The sequence below is a fragment of the Bubalus bubalis genome, chromosome 24, assembly GCF_019923935.1.
Source record: "Bubalus bubalis isolate 160015118507 breed Murrah chromosome 24, NDDB_SH_1, whole genome shotgun sequence".
NCBI classification, from domain to species: domain Eukaryota; kingdom Metazoa; phylum Chordata; class Mammalia; order Artiodactyla; family Bovidae; genus Bubalus; species Bubalus bubalis.
Genome location: NC_059180.1, coordinates 35,634,672 through 35,650,793, shown reverse-complemented (window position 1 = coordinate 35,650,793; position 16,122 = coordinate 35,634,672). Strand labels below are relative to the sequence as shown.

At 45.3% G+C, this 16,122-nt stretch overlaps 1 protein-coding gene across 29 annotated transcripts in view; it reads left to right on the top strand.

Moving 5' to 3' along the window:
- RBFOX1 (RNA binding fox-1 homolog 1) overlaps positions 1-16,122 on the top strand; it is a 1,703,141-nt gene that overhangs the window by 1,620,889 nt on the left and 66,130 nt on the right. For all 29 annotated transcript variants that reach the window (XM_044936027.2, XM_044936024.2, XM_044936025.2 and 26 more), the window contains one exon: positions 14,853-14,985. In XM_044936027.2, coding sequence (XP_044791962.1) covers positions 14,853-14,985 — 133 coding nt within the window. The remainder of the gene's footprint in view (positions 1-14,852; positions 14,986-16,122) is intronic.

Genomic DNA, 16,122 nt, shown 5'->3' with positions numbered 1-16,122 from the left:
TACCCCACCTTGCCACTCTGGTAGCTGTAAGTTTATTTTCTATGTCTGCGCCTCTGTTTCTGTTTTGTAAATAAATTCATTTACATATTTTTTTTAGATTCCACATATAAATGATATCATATGATCTTTGTCTTTCTCTAATGTGGATTTAAAATGGGGAAAAAAAACTTATACTGAGTTCAGAGCTGGATCTTGTTTGATTCCTGGAAAGTAAAGTGGAGCAGCCTGATACACTGGTGCAGGTGTTCATGTTTAGGGAACCTGGCTTTGTAAGTGAAGCCAAGCCCTCCCCGTCTGCAGAGCTGGGAGTGAACAGCTTAGGAGGGAAGTAAGAACCCCGAGGGGACCTTCCCAGGTGGCGCTAGTGGCAGTGAACCCTCCTGCCAGTGCAGGTAAATGTAAGAGATGTGGGTTCAATCCCTGGGTCGAGAAGATCCCCTGGATGAGGGGATGGCAATCCACTGCAGTATTCTTGCTTGGAGAATCCCATAGACAGAGGAGCCTGCCAGGCTACAGACCATGGGGTCTCAGAGAGTCAAACACACTCAGCCACTAAGCAACAAGGACCACTAAGGACACTCAAGCCCTGCAGTGGGATGCTTGGTATTTCTTGCATAGAAATATGTCCAACCCCAGAGAGGTGGTCCCCTCATTTCTCCTGCGTTATTTCTCTTCAAAAGCAGATTTCCTCACACACAGTAAAGATGCATGAAAGGAAACTGAACCTGGCATAGTTCCTTTAAATACAGTTGTTTCAACACTTGTATCATGAAGAACTCCAAAACACCATTGTCTGAAATCATGTTTTCATTCATGTAAAAGCAGTGACCTGCCAAGAGCTCTTTTATTGCTCCTGGAGAACTTGGTGTGGCATGTGTACTAAGCCACTTTGACCCCGTGGACTGTGACCCTATAGGCTCCTCAGGCCATGGAATTCTCCAGACAAGAATACTGGAGTGGGTTGCCATTTCCTCCTCCAAGGGATCTTCCCGACCCAAGGATCGAGCCCGTGTCTCTGAAACCGTGTCTTCTGGGTCTCCTGCATTACAGGTGGATTCTTTACTGCTGAGCCACTGGGGAAGCCCAAATACCTGCTTACCTGTGAGCATTAAGTGACATCCTTGTTTTAAAAGTTTTCAGGCTGCTTGAGGCATTGTAGCTCCTCAAACAAATGGCTCTTCTTTCCTTTTCGTTCTTAGATGCGATCTTTCCCAGGTGCTTTTGAAAGTTCACCAACAAAACTGGCTTGGAAGGTTTATGTTAGCCTAGTGCCTGGACAACTGAACCATGTCTGAATGGCCCTCCTTCGACCTGGTCTAGGTGGGCATGTTGGGGAGGTCTCCAGCTGGGAAATCAGACAGGTGATCCCAGGTCCAGAAAGCACCTGTAAACCTCTGGGTTTGTTTGGGGACGTTGCCCAGAGGATCAGGACTCAGTTTTCAAGCCTGGAGCTGGTTCTCAAAATCAGGAGGGGTTTGACATCACAGTGATGGCTGGCCGTGAAATGAACGATGCTTTTGCATCGCATTTCCATCCCGTGAGTCCCCATCAACCCCCATCTAGGGCCTCGCGTTCATGGAGCCGCAGCAGCCCCAGAGAACCATGGGAAATTCAGCTCAGCATAAGGGAGCTCATTTATCTCACTTGCCCCGCTTCCTACCTGGAGAGGCAATTCACCGAGCTTGCTGTTTCAGCCAGCTGTTAGCTAGATCATGAATGATTTAACAATTGAAGCTTTACTGTGTGTATGCACTCAATAAAGTAATTATTTATATAAATTATTAGCCTTTTTTTTTCCCTCCACGGCTGCCCGCAAAAAGCTACGTTGACACCAATACAGGTATTGTCAGAGGAATAGATGCTGGTAAATCGCTTCGTCTGAGTTACAGTAGGTCTCAGCATCTCAGGTCTTTGTCTCCCCAGGTTCCTTCTAAGGACAGAAAGCACTTTTGCAGATGCCTTCTGAGGTCCTGCCGAGTCAAACCCTCCAAGATGGAGATGCATTCTTGTTTTGTTTTCTTTTGTTTTCACTGAATGAAATGTTACAGAAACCCTGCCCAGGGGGCCGATGTCAATACATATAAGGAGGTGGAACACAAAAAGGTCTTTAGCACAGAAAAAGATTCTCTGCACATTTTAGCAGCCTTGGCCCTCCCCCCATGTCTGTTGGATTAATCTGCCCATTTGTAACCTGGGAGAAAAGAGACGACCAGCCCCTAACTTCAGGGGGTAAGCAGGAATCAGGGGGTAATTAGATAATATCCAAGGCTGCTGTCATCATTCAAACTCCTAAGTGTTGAAAGAATATTCAGGTGTGTGAACATTGTGGGGTTGTGAGGCGGTTTGTTGAGACTTCTTAAATTTGTTAAGTTCAGAAACATGTCTGCTTTGGGAACACCAAACTCACTGCTCAGAATGCATCCCTATATCGGCATTACATGCTTTAATGTATATTTTTTGCCTAGATGACTCATTTCTTTCCAAGAAAGAGACTATTTCTAACCAAGCTGTGAATCTAGTGACATTTGAGAAAGTGAGTCGCTCAGTCGTGTCTGACTCTTTGCGACCCCATGAATGGTACAGTCCATGGAATTCTCCAGGCCAGAATACTTGAGTGGGAAGCCTTTCCGTTCTCCAGGGGATCTCCCCAACCTAGGGATCGAACCCAGGTCTTCTGCATTGCAGGTGGATTCTTTACCAGCTGAGTCACAAGAGAAGCCCAAGAATACTGGAGTGGGTAGCCTATCCCTTCTCTGGTGGATCTCCCTGACCCAGGGATCAAACCTGGGTCTCCTGCATTGCAGGTGGATTCTTTACCAACTGAGCTATGAGGGAAGCCCAAACATAAATATAGAATGGAAGAAATGTCACCTGCCCCCCTCTTTTCCATGCCCTGGCTTGCAGCAAGGTCTCAGGGAGGCTTGTAGACAGATCCCCCTGCAAATTAATTCAGTCCATAATGAATCAGGGCTGGTTCTCTTGGATGTGTTATGGATTAAGGGAGGTAATGGAGCAGCTTGTCCAGACAATAGGAGGGAAGTGAAAACTGACGGCCTGGAAGCAGCTTAGAGGGGCTTCCCGGGTGGCGCTAGTGGTAAACATCCTGCCTGCCAGTGCAGGAGATGCAGGAGACATGGGTTCAGTCCCTGGGTGGGGAAGATCTCCTGGAGGAGGGTATGGCAATCCACTCCAGTATTCTTGCCTGGGAAATCCCATGGACAGAGGACCCTGGCGGGCTACAGTCCATGGGGCCGCAAAGAGTCAGGCACGACTGAAGTGACTTAGCACGCACACATGCAAGCTGTACATGGAGAAAGTGGAAGTGGAAAGGTTTTACCTAAAACTGACAAAGGATCCCTTTGTTCCAGGGCCTCCTGCAATAAATAAGATGTCAGGGTCTGGTGTCAAGTTGTCTGGGTTCAGATCACTGGAGAGTTTCTGAGCTGCTCTCTGTCTACCTTTCCGCCCCAGGAAAGGGAAGATTACAGTTAAGATCGGATTCGTGTGGTTCTGTGAAGAGTTTTGTGAGTTCATCTGTGGGTCTGGCCATTAGCAAGGGTTAGTGACTAGTAGCTGTTTACTGTATGTTTCATCATGCAGTAAAATCTCATCTATCTGATCATGGAGTCCGAGAGCATGGAATTATGCCAACTGTAATCTCTACTTTTAATGATCCCAGTTATCACTGCCTGAACTTTGAGACACGTGAGGTCCAGAGTCTCTCATCACTGATGTCCTCATTAAATTTCTCTTAAAATAGACATCCTTCCGAAGAAGCAGCTCTCACAGGGTCAAGGACTGTCGCTCATCTTTCCTTCGTAACAGAACTACTGTGGCATTCTGAGTTTATCTGACGATATAATCAATAAACATCTTAGCGTGTACCTGGGGCCAGGTCATCATCTGGGTACTGGAGACACAGTCTGGACAAAGATAAAGTCCTCAGGACACCTCAAGAGAGAGCTCAATAAGGAGAGTGCAATCATATGAAATGGTAGGAAGGAGATGGTAGGTGAAAAGGGAAAAAGGAGTGGTATGGTGGTGGCCGTGGTGGCATCAAGAAATGTGGGGTAAAATTGAGAGGAAAAATCTTGGAAGGAGGAGGTGATGTTGGAACCAAGAATTAGATTAGGGAGTCGACGTTTAGAGACTGGACAAAGGCGAGAATCTTTATCACTAAGACGCGGTGGTCAGAGGAGGCTGGAGGAAATGAGGTCTGTCAGTCTCAGACGGTGAAGATTTAGGTCAATAAATTCATCTTTGGCAATCAAGCCAGCAGAATATCCCCATCATTTTTTTTTTTTCCTTTCAAAAATGTACATCTCTCTCCAAGTTCTTGCCAGTTCTTTCCACACATCCTCCTCGGACCTGTAACGGCCTAGAAACTTCTGGCTAATTTGGATTTGACTAAAACTTTTGTACCATGACGTTATGTAAAGAGATTCAATTATGGTGCGCAATGTTTTGTGAGTAACTGCCGCCCATAAAAAGTTAATTAATCAGGGCTGTGTCAATTTCCTTGTGCCATGTCAATTTGCTGCCAGGTAATTAATCACTAATCACCCACCAAACAGCAGGCGGGGGTGGGGGGAGGCATCCTCGAACCATTTATTGTCTTTCTCCAAATAAATGGCACGTGCAGCCGGCAAGAAACACATCTTGCCTTTCATAATATTTTTATCGACACTTTTGCAAGTTGTAATAGACTGCACCAACAAGCAGCTGCAGTTCAATGGAATATGAATATTAAAGAAACAAATGAGCGGAGATTTATAGGACATTGCGTTTCTGTTATGTCAGTTTTGAGATTAAACCGAGCAAATGAACAGTGAAAAATTACTCTTCCATGTGGAGAATGGTGATTAGACTTGTACATTAATTAGAAATTTTTGTTTTCCTATTCAATGCATTTCAAATGAGGATGTCCTGTAAGAAACTGTTTGTCCAAAACGTAGATTTATTCACTTCTAAACAGCAGTGTTTAATATCAACATGCATTTTAAAATGAAACAAGAGCCGATCCCAAATGTGAGTTTCAGGGATGAATAGACGTGCGTATGAAAACCAGAGAGTCCAACAATTAAGTGGCCATTTTGGTCTTTTTGTCAATGACTGCCTGAATGCAAGACTCCCTTCTTACTCCTAAACCTGGAAATGACTGAATTTTAACAAAACTGAAAGCCTTTCCATTTTTACTTTGACCTAGAACCAAATATGGTCCATCATATTAAGTTTTCCATTTAGTCTTATTTAAAGACAGTGACCTTACTGTGTATACATTTTGTGTTACAAACCAATTTGATGTATCTTTCTTTGAGATCTGTCCTGCAAATTGCACAAACATTTTTTTGCCATGTGGAAAATAAGTCATCAGGTTTTTATGTGGGCTTTTTTGGACGATGCATTGTGATGTTTATCACACAGTGCTCTGCCTGTGAAATTGAGCCATCGCTGGTTGTTTATTTCACCTCGGTATGTTACCTATTATGCCACTTCTTAATTTATGGTCCAGCTCATGGAACGGGAGTTCCCTCGAGGGGAATCCTGCAGAACCGTGAACCTGCTGCTGAAACCGCATCTGTACCCCCAGAATTGTGTAAGTGAATATTTCCTACCGTAAATTACCCGCGGAACAATTCAACCCCCAAATGAGTAGGAACATCTCTGTCTTAAAACATTTCAGGGGTGGGGGAGGGGGAAGGTGGCATTCACGAAGCAAAAAAGAGGAAGAACAGACAAAGAGAGAGCTTCCCCCACCCCCATCCATCCTAAACAGCACACCTTTTCAGGGCATCTGGCAACCTCATGCAAATTCAAACCCATGCACAAATGCAAAGAATAATTGCCCGTTAAAGCAGTTGTATATTTTTATGGTTTTGATGCAGAGTCTGCCCCCCCGTCGGGTTTTGCATCTGCTGTTCTTCCATCTCTCCCAGAGCTCTAAAACTTTAATATGCAGTTTATAACCCTCAAGTATTTTCCACGGGTTTTGTTGTGTTCCTTCTCTTGGGATTTCCGGGCTTGCTGAGATGATCTCATTTGTGTTTATTTTCGAAGGTAAGCACCACATTCGTAAAAGAGACAGAGGGAAGGGCTTACGCATTCGTCGCTGTAAATACATTGAACTCGGAGCTGCTCGGAGGTGGGAGGTGGGGGCGTCTGTCTTGCGGGGGAGACAGGCAATAAGCAGTTGACACTTTGGTAAATGGCCCATTTGTCTGGTTGATACACCCACACATCTTCCCTTTAAAAATGTTGATTTGCCTTGATACTTGAGCACATCACAGCATGCCTCTGGTTACCTCCCTGAAGTTTCCGTTTCATTGAGTTCAGCAGTGGAGAACTCCTTATTCCTGAGAGCTGAGACGGTTGCTCTGCTAACCTCGTCCCTCTCTGCTCTGGATCTAAATCTAGCTGAAGGTTGGGAGTGGGTGGGCTGCGGATGTCGAGGTGTCAACAAGATGTGCAATTGGCATTTGCTCCAGAAGCTCAGGCCCTGTTTTCTTGGAGAGAAACTCATTTTTAGCTTATGAGCTAAATCCAATTTTCATTGCAGTGATACCAGATTTTTCACTTTGATTCATGCTGGAGCAGGTTAAAGAGGGAACGTTTCCAGTATAATGAACCTGTGCTTTTTCCCCCCTCCCTTGTCTCCCTCATGCCAAGAACTAAGGATTTATTTGGTACCCACGAAGCAGCCTGAATACTTTCCATTGTTTGCCATTGATGGTCTGTTTACATGCTTATTAACTTGAAGTTCAACTAGGAAACAAAAAAAATCAAACTCCAGCGTTGGGGTTCAGAAATGCCTCTAATTTGGTGTCTTTTCTTTCAAACATTGTTCTTTAATTAACAAAGAGGCATTTACAAATATTGGACAGGGTGACAGGTGAATGACTTTTATTAGCATCGATTTACTCTGTTTTGGTAGTGGAGAGGACATTATGCGTTTCCCCTTGGCCTTTTGCATTGGATTTATTAAACACGTGTTGCCCACTTCCTACGTCCAAACTCCTGAGCTGGGGTATTGATAGAGGACATAACTTTCAGCAAAAGAGACAATTCATGCTGCAATGTAAACACATAATTAAGATGTCTTCTTGTTACCAAACCCAAGTTCATGTGACCAAAGCACAGTGAGACCAAACAATACCTAAATGTCAGAGTTTGGGTGCAGAAAAGGTTTATTGGCCTGCAGGGTGATGCAAGGAGAGGGATGACTCAAAACACCCCGAATTCTCTGAAGGGCTTCAGCAAAGCATTTTTAAAGGCAAGGCAAGGGAGGCACTTGGTCGGTTGTTGCAAGCTTCTTGATGTCAGAATCCTTTGTTCTTGTAACTCTCCATGTAGGTCTGATCACTATATTCCTGTAAACCTCCAACAAGATGAATGTTACTCTCTGTTTTGCAACTTTTTATCTCCATATGAATGGAAAAGTGTTATACCCTTAAAGATGAGATCCTTGAGAATGGGCAATCCTATTTTAGGCTATAGGCAACATGTAGGAAAGTCTGATGGCTCAGCGAGTAAGAGAATCTGCTTGCAATGCAGGAAACACAGGATTTTAGTTTGATCCCTGGGTCTGGAAGATCCCCTGGAGGAGGAAATGGCAACCCATTCCAGTATTCTTGCCTGGGAAATCCCATGGACATAGAGGAGCCTGGTGGGCGGCAGTTCATGGAGTCAAAAAGAGTCAGACACAACTGAGCGACTTAGCACCGCACAGTACATTCTTTTTACATGGTTCAAGGATAAAGCCATTTTGGTTTTGTTTAACCTATATCCGAATCACCTAAGTATACGTTTCACATATGCAGTTAACCATGCTCTATAAGCCAGGAGACCCCGTAGGCAAGTAAAAATAAATAGATCAGCTCCTACCATCCCACCAGAGTCTAAAGGAAGCTTGACAAACAGTTGTGGTGTTTTGCCCTTGAATTTGATCATTTGTCTTAGTTGCAAGACAGGAGAGCCACACTGTCCTGAGCCAGCCATAGGGGGCATGTCCTCTCATGGAGACAGGAAGAAACACAGAAGGTACAGCTGTCAGTCAGGCAAGGCAGGGATTATAAGGATTGCTATTTTCCAGTGTTCCTTGTTGTGCACACTCATTGCATAAAGACTCAGATTTGCTGGGTTGCTAGGAAGCTCCACGTGGGGCTATGTGCAAGAAGGAACGTGACCAAATACCTTTTACTGACCAGATGGGTACCACCTGTCTGGGGGTGGGGGGAGTTTGAGCTCAACTTCTCTGAGAACAAGAAACCAATCTCCAAACCCTAATGCTGTGCAGCAATAAAGGTGAATTTAAGTGAATGAGGGTGGGCAATAATTCCCAGAGCAGAGCATTTACCCAAATCATCTCCCTTTTCATCAGAATCACACATATTCCAAGTCTGGTTGCTATTTTTGGGTCAGGAGTGTAGCAGTTTTTATAAATGAGTGTAGCAGTTTTTATAAAGATGATTGAGATCTCATGTATTATTTGCACACTGTGTTTCTGCAGATCTTGGGCAGCATGCTTTTTATAAAGGACAGAGTTATGGTCCTTTTAAAGGAGACAAACATGGGTTCATCATCAAAGCATGTCCAGGCATGGTATTAGGTAGCTGATACCTTGCTGGGCTAGGCAATTTCCTAAATCAAAGAGCAGAACAGATGAATAACACTGCCCACATGGAGCTTGCGTTTTAGCTATGGTGAGGGTATTTTTTTCCCTTCATATCTGTGATCCAAGTTACTTGATTGCTAGTACACCCAAGAAGATTTGGAGTAGGCTTCTTCAGAAGGAGATTACAAAATAAAAGGGAGGGAGGAAGGAATGGATGCCTAATCCATTCTGTGTACCTGGACACCGAATTCAATCTCAGAGAGTTTTGGATGAAATAGAAAAGAATAGCTTTATTGCTTTGTCAGGCAAAGAGGGCCACAGCAGGCTACTGCCTTCAAAACTGTGTATCCTGACCCAGAGTGGGTGGTGAGGAGTTTTATGGTAATGGTTCAAAGAGGAGGAAAGCCTGACTAGCTCCTGGCCATTCTTCTGATTGGTGGTGAAGCAAGTGGAAGTCAACATCACCAATCTTCTATTTCCAGATGGTCTGGGGTCTGTATGCTGGTGGGCAGCATGCAGTTAACTTCTCCCACCTGCTGGGGGTTTCAGAATCTGCAGAACAACTCAAGGATATTATTAAGTATATCCCTTAAGGAGGAGCCGAGACCCTACCCCGCAAGGCTACACTGCTGTTTCTTGGCTGCTGCTGCTTTGTCTCTGCATCCCCTCCCTTCCCTAATTAGCAACTGTTTGAACCTGCCTGTTGGAACTCAGGGAAAGTCTTGGAGGCTGAATGAAGCCGATTTCCTGTAATCAAGGAACGGGAAACACAGAAAGGCTTTTGTGCCCAGGAGCCCCACTGGGTCCTGTTTGGTTTCAGGAATGAGGGAGATGGGCGAGAAGAGGGGAAGAGAAGGGAATATTCATCAATGACAGTGATTAACTAGAGACTTCATGAAGAGACCCCTTGGCCAGCTCTAGATGGCAACAAGAAGGGATAGCTGAGCAGACATCCATCTGGGAGACTTACATGCCTGCTCCTGTAACAGGAAGCCCCTGTTAAAATTTGTTGTGGTTGCTCAGTCACTAAGTGATGTCCAACTCTTTGCACCCCATGGACTGCAGGCTCCCCTGTCCTTCACTGTCTCCTGGAGTTTGCTCAAATTCATTCCTGAATATTCATTGGAAGGACTGATGCTGAAGCTGAAGCTCCAACACTTTGGCTACCTGATGCAAAGAACTGACTCGTTAGAAAAGGCCTTGATGCTGGAAAAGATTGAAGGCAGGAGAAGGGCACAACAGAGGATGAGATGGTTGGATGGCATCACTGACTCAATGGACATGAGTTTGAGCAAACTCTAGGAGACGGTGGAGGACAGAGAAGCCTGGCGTGCTGCAGTCCATGAGGTTGCAAAGAGTCAGAGATGACTGAGCATCTGAACAATGACAACATGTCCATTGAGTTGGTGATGCCATCCAACCATTTCACCCTCTGCTGCCCCCTTCTCCTTTTGCCTTCAATTTTCCCCTGCATCAGGGTCTTTTTCCATTGAGTCAGCTCTTCGCATCAGGTGGCTCCTTATCTTACCTGAGGGCACTTGGCCTCCCAGGAAGTTGATGTGCAGTCCTTCCCTTGCTCCTTTAACAACCAGAATCTCTTTAATGCGCCCTGCTTGGAGCAGCCCAAAGAGCTTGGTACGAAGACCTGCAAATCCCTTATCCTGCATTGAGAAGGCTATTTTCTCCCTGCAGCAAAGGGGGGTACACAGCGGCATCCTGGCTTTCCCCTTCTAGCAGCTTGCATTCCCCTCACTCTACTGCTGAGCTTCTGTTTCATGTTCTATCTCAACATCTAAATCCTCCAAGAATTATTGTAAAACCTGCTTGTCGCTGAGAGGGATCTTGTCTGGCTCACTCCGTGCCGCAGCCAACGATAATGAATGGGTCAGCATAATTACTGCGTTTCCTCACACAGGCAACCAGCTGCTCTGCCAGATTGTGAATTTTTCATTTGCTTTATTTCAAAATCCAGGATGTTCCTCCGCAAACTTAATATTTGAACTGTGGCAAGATCGCGTTAGAATCAAAGGCTCATTCGTTCCTTTTCTCCCCAGTGTTGAAGCCAACATCTCCTCTCTCACAACTCTAGGCCTTTTAGGATATTTGGATTGCCCCGCTTTCCCCATTGAGGTTGATACCTCTTTGCAAGTTCAAGAATAGTAGTTGGGCTTCCCAGGTGGAACAGTGGTAAAGAATCCACCCGCCAGTGCAAGAGATGCAACAGACGCGGGTTCTGTCTCTGTGTTGGGAAGATCCCCTGGAGGAGGAAATGGCAGCCCACTCCAGTATTCTTGCCTGGAGAATCCCATGGACAGAGGAGCCTGGAGGGCTACAGTCCATGGGGTCGCAAAGAGTCACACTCAACTGAGCGACTGAGCACAGCTGAAACACCAGCTAAGAAACATGGATGTGGAGGGGCTGGCAAGCTGAGAGTTAAGTAATGCTATATGATTTGTCTTGACTGACAATTATTTTTAAAAGGTTAAGAAATAACCTGGATGGTCTTCTGGGACATAAAGGACATAAAGAGAAAGATAAAATCATTCTGGCTTGGTTCTACCATCCTAGCATTTTACTAGCATCATCAGAGAAGGATATGGTAGAATCCAAGAAACAGGCTGGCTATTGGCTATTCAAGAACACACGAAGAATTCCAGACAGTAGTCAGTCTGTCTTCAACTTCCAGGTCAAGAGTTATAGTCCAGTCTGTGCAATCCCATGAATATAGGATCGGGAATAACTGCTGTGGGAAATTCCACTTTCTTCCTTCCCCAGCCTCCTGCCACCGACATGCAGTTACAAACCTACTGTCCAAGAACTCTGGGACTAAGGGGAGCTGATGGAGTGAAGGGCTTCTATTCTTTTTCTTTATTTTTTCTCTTTTTATTGAAGTGTTGATTTACAATACTGTGGTAATTTATGCTGTACAGCAAAGTTATTCAGTTACACATGTATTCTTTTTCATATATTTTACAAATATTTTTTCTCTTTCCTTTTATTTTTTTTAAACTATGAAAGCATGATAACACAATTACAAGAGACTTGGAAAATATGGAACAAAATTACGTATAGTTCCACTATATGTTACAATTATTTTTTAAAGTAGATAAATATTTTTATTTGGAGTTTCCATATCAAACTCAAAAATTGATAGAATGAATAGATAAAAGAGTAGAAGGATACAGTAGACCTGAAAAGCACCATGAACCAATTCAACATAATGAAGATTTATACAATTTTCACACAACAGCAGGATACAAATTCTATTCAAGTTCCCATAGACTATAAACTAGGAGACATTGGAACATATCCAGGGACATAAAACAAGGTGCAAAAAAATGTCATGGTCTAAAGTAATTGGAGTCCTACAGAGTCTGTTTTCTGATATTCTTTTTAAATTTTTCTTTCCATTATGACTTATCACAGGATACTGAATATAGTTCCCTGTGCTATACAGTAGGACCTTGGTGTTTATTCATTCTTTATATAAAACCTTACATCTCCTAACTCCCACCTCCCTGTCCATCCCTTTCTGAACCCCATCCCCCTGGGCAACCACCTGTCTGTTCTGTTCTCTATGTGGAGGGTTTCCACTCTTGAACATGATGGCAGGGAGGAAGGCTGTTTGGATGTAGACAGAGGCAACTTTAAGATAATATGACATGCAACACCCTGTGAGAGGTTAGGAATTCTGCAAAATACATGCTCTGGGAGAGAGCAGCTTGGATGTGTTGCCTTGCCTCTGGGAAAGAGCCTCCTGGGCTGAGGCCTCTCTGAGCCTTTATCTTCCTATCTGACCAAGAGAAGCTAGGTCCTTCCCAGCCTTGCACATTGCTACCAACACTGTCTAAAATCCCAAGAGAGACTGAACAGGGCAGACAGGGCTGTGGACACGAGGAAACCCGTCCTGTTCTTGTTCATTCCACCTGTCTCCCTCTCTAATGGGAGATACTTCAAGCTCCTGTTAGGCAAACAGGGTGAGAGGAGAGAAAGGATCAAGGAGAGAATGGATAGTCCATCAGTCATTTGGTTGGACCACATCCCAGGGCTTCATTCACTGATCTTTAAGTCATCCAGAATCAACTGTGTCCAATATCTAGAACCTACTGTGGACAAAATCAGGGAGCTTCTGCTGACATGGGGGGGGGGAATGCACGGGGAAATGCAAGGATGAATGGGATACAATGGAGCCCCTCAAGAAGCTGGCTGATGAATAGAAGAGGTAAACATAATAAATAAGTTATTTTCTTCTCCAGACCAGTACCCACGAGAGGCTGGGTATTCTTTGAACTAGAGTTCCTGGAGAAATGAAGTCTGGGGTTGCTGCATTAATGGTGTTAATGCACTTCCCTTGGGTTTCCCAGGTGGACTTAACTCCAGTATTCTTGCCTGGGAAGTCCCATGGACAGAGGAGCCTGGCAGGCTATAGTTGAAAAGAGTCAGACACAGCTGAAGCAACTTAGCACACGTGCACGCACTTCCCTTACCTTAAGACTTTCTGAGCCTCTAATATATTAATAGATCTCCTGGGACAGTGGTTTTTCAAATGTATTTTCCTAAAAGAGCATCCCCTCCATGGGATTCACTGCAGGTAACAGTGCCTGCTGAGAGTGGGATGGGACGGGCATGACCAGCATGGTGAGAGCCTGTGATTCAGGGACTAGAAAGAGCAGCAAGGCGGGGGTGATGTCCTCAGGTTTCATGGACCTGATGCATTAGGATTTGCAGACATCCTATGAGGAAGGGCATCCCAGGCAGAGAAAGCTGTGTTAATTATAATGGATCTCGAGCATCAGGCTTACTTTCCCTCCTGACTCTTGACCAAGTCACTTGGCTCAGAGAATTTCTGCACCACCACCCCTGGGAAGATAACCCTGCCCACACTTTCTCTTTCAGAGTTGAGTCCTCATACTTCTCTGTAGTTATGGTTGTATACATGGTTTTATAAGCTATGTAAATGGATAGGGGACTGATGGGATCTTAGTAGTGATTTGTCCATAGGAGCATGAGGGGTCTGTACACGTCTGATGCATACACTTGTCTGTAGGTACAGTATATTTCAATTAAAACATTTTAACCAGCAATATAGGCTCATAAAGACACCCCTCCCTCCCCCCGCCATGGCTCAGCAGTAAAGAATCCATCTACGAATGCAAGAGCCACAGGAAACTCGAGTTCTATCCCTCAGTTGGGAAGATCCCCTGGAGAAGGAAATGGCAACTATTCCAGTATTCTCGTGTAGGCAATGGCATGGACAGAGGAGCCTGGCAGGCTACAGTCTATGGGGTCACAAAAGAGTCAGACATGACTTATCAACTGAACAAGAAGCAACCCTAGATACCTAAAGGAAAATATGGGAAAAAAAGTAAAACAGAGTGGAGAAAAGCTATGAGTAGACAAGTAACATTTTCTCATGAAGTTTAGCCTCAGAGATAACTAAGAACACATTGAAGTATGTATGTATTTGTACATTATATACATATGCACATATATATAAATAGGCATGTATACATATTCCTGTACACATGCATACATACATGTGATATGCACACTAACACCCACAAATATTTTATATACACATATATACATAATCGGGCTTCCATTGTGGCTCAGCTGGTGAATCCGACCTGAGTTTGATCCCTGGGTTGGGAAGATCGTCTGGAGAAGGGAACGGCTACCCTCTCCAGTATTCTGGCCTGTAGAATTCCATGGACTGAATAGTCCACAGGGTCACAAAGAGCCGGACACAACTGAGCAACTTTCACTTCACTATACATAATCACTTACACATGTACACATACTTATGTGTATGTGTACGTATACACCTATGCACATTGCATACTCATCCACATATGTATCATGCACAATGCCTATATTGGCCAGGTATGCATGTTAATAGGCAGATGTGAGAACCCAGTACACACACATCCTGCAGTCGACCTTTTTAAAAAGTTAAGTTTATGCAGTGAGCATTTCCCCTGTTAGTAAGAATCGTTTGTGGGTGTTTGTCCTAGATATTGGTCCCAGGGATCACTGACTGCGTTAGCCCATCCTCTGTGGAATCGAACCTTGGTCTCCTCCCTCCAGCCTGCCTTTAGAAGTCTGACTCCTGGAAGGAAGGGGTGCGGGTGTCCGGCCCTGGCCTACGGGGAGCAGGGTCCTGAGTGTGTGTGTTGAGGGGGGACGGTTTCCCCAGAGGCAGGCGCGATCTGAACCTTGTGTTCTCTCCTCTCGCCCACAGTGCCCGGCTTCCCGTATCCAGCCGCCACGGCGGCGGCCGCCTACCGAGGGGCGCACCTGCGTGGCCGTGGCCGCACCGTGTACAACACCTTCCGGGCCGCGGCGCCCCCGCCCCCGATCCCAGCCTACGGCGGGTAAGTGGGGAGCCCCCCACCGCGGGCGGGCCTCCCGCCCCAGCACGCCAGCCCTCGCCCCAATCCCTGCGTGCGATGGAGTGCATGCCCGCCTTGACCGCCCCTCCGGAACCGCCCAGCATGCAGCCCGCCCGCTTGCAGTACAGCACCTTGCAGAGTCTTGAAAAATGAGTGTAATTTGTCTTGTCATGGTTGGTGCCTTTAAGCATTCTACATGTCACATGTTGTTATGGAAATTCTCTCTGAGACTGAATGCTGGAGAACAGAGAAATGGTTACAGCCCAAGACGTCTTTCTGATGATTGCAAACATCTGGTGATTAAGGAGGTTGGATCACATACGCCCCTTGAGTCTCTCTGTTGGGGGTACCGGGAGGGTTTAAGACAGAAAAATCACCAGGGTGGCCTTGTCCCCCTCCCCAAAGATATCCTATGCTTCAAAGTGTATGAATCTTTGGCCCAGAAGAGAAAATTAGGTGAGGAGGTGTATTCTTGAAGCTCAAAGAAATTGGAATCGACTCATTGCGTGGGATTTTTCCAAAATGGTTTTGCTTTCCTTTTTCCGTCTTTGAGGAGAAGTTGTTTGCAGCTTAATTTGTTCCCCATGGCCCGTTTGGTCTTTCTCTGCATGGACTTTGCTGTTGCCAAGTGAATCTCAAGGAATGGTGGTGAATGCTATTTAAAAAAAAAAGAAAAATGGTACTGGTATAATGGGCTGCAGTTTCAAAGTGCTACCCTTTCTGCTTTGCTATTAGGAATCTTCAGGTACATTCTGGGTCCCTGGCGTGCTGTTAGGAATCTTTCTAGAATATTAGAATATTCTGGCCCCCTGGAGTCAGAGAGAGGGAAGTCCCTAAAGCAGTAGTCCTCACAGGACACTGGGAAAGTCTGGAGACGTTTTTGGTTGTTGTGATAGCATCTACTGGATGGAGGCTGGGGATGCTGCTAAAAATCCTACAAAACACAGGACAGCCCCCCATCCAGATCCCCAACACAAAAAGTAACCAGGACCCAAATGTGACTTCCCCAGTGGCTCAGTGGTAAAGAACCTGCCTGCCAATGCAGGAGACTCAGGTTTGATCCCTGGGTTGGGAAGAGCCCCTGGAGGAGGGCATGGCAACCCACTCCAGGATTTTTGC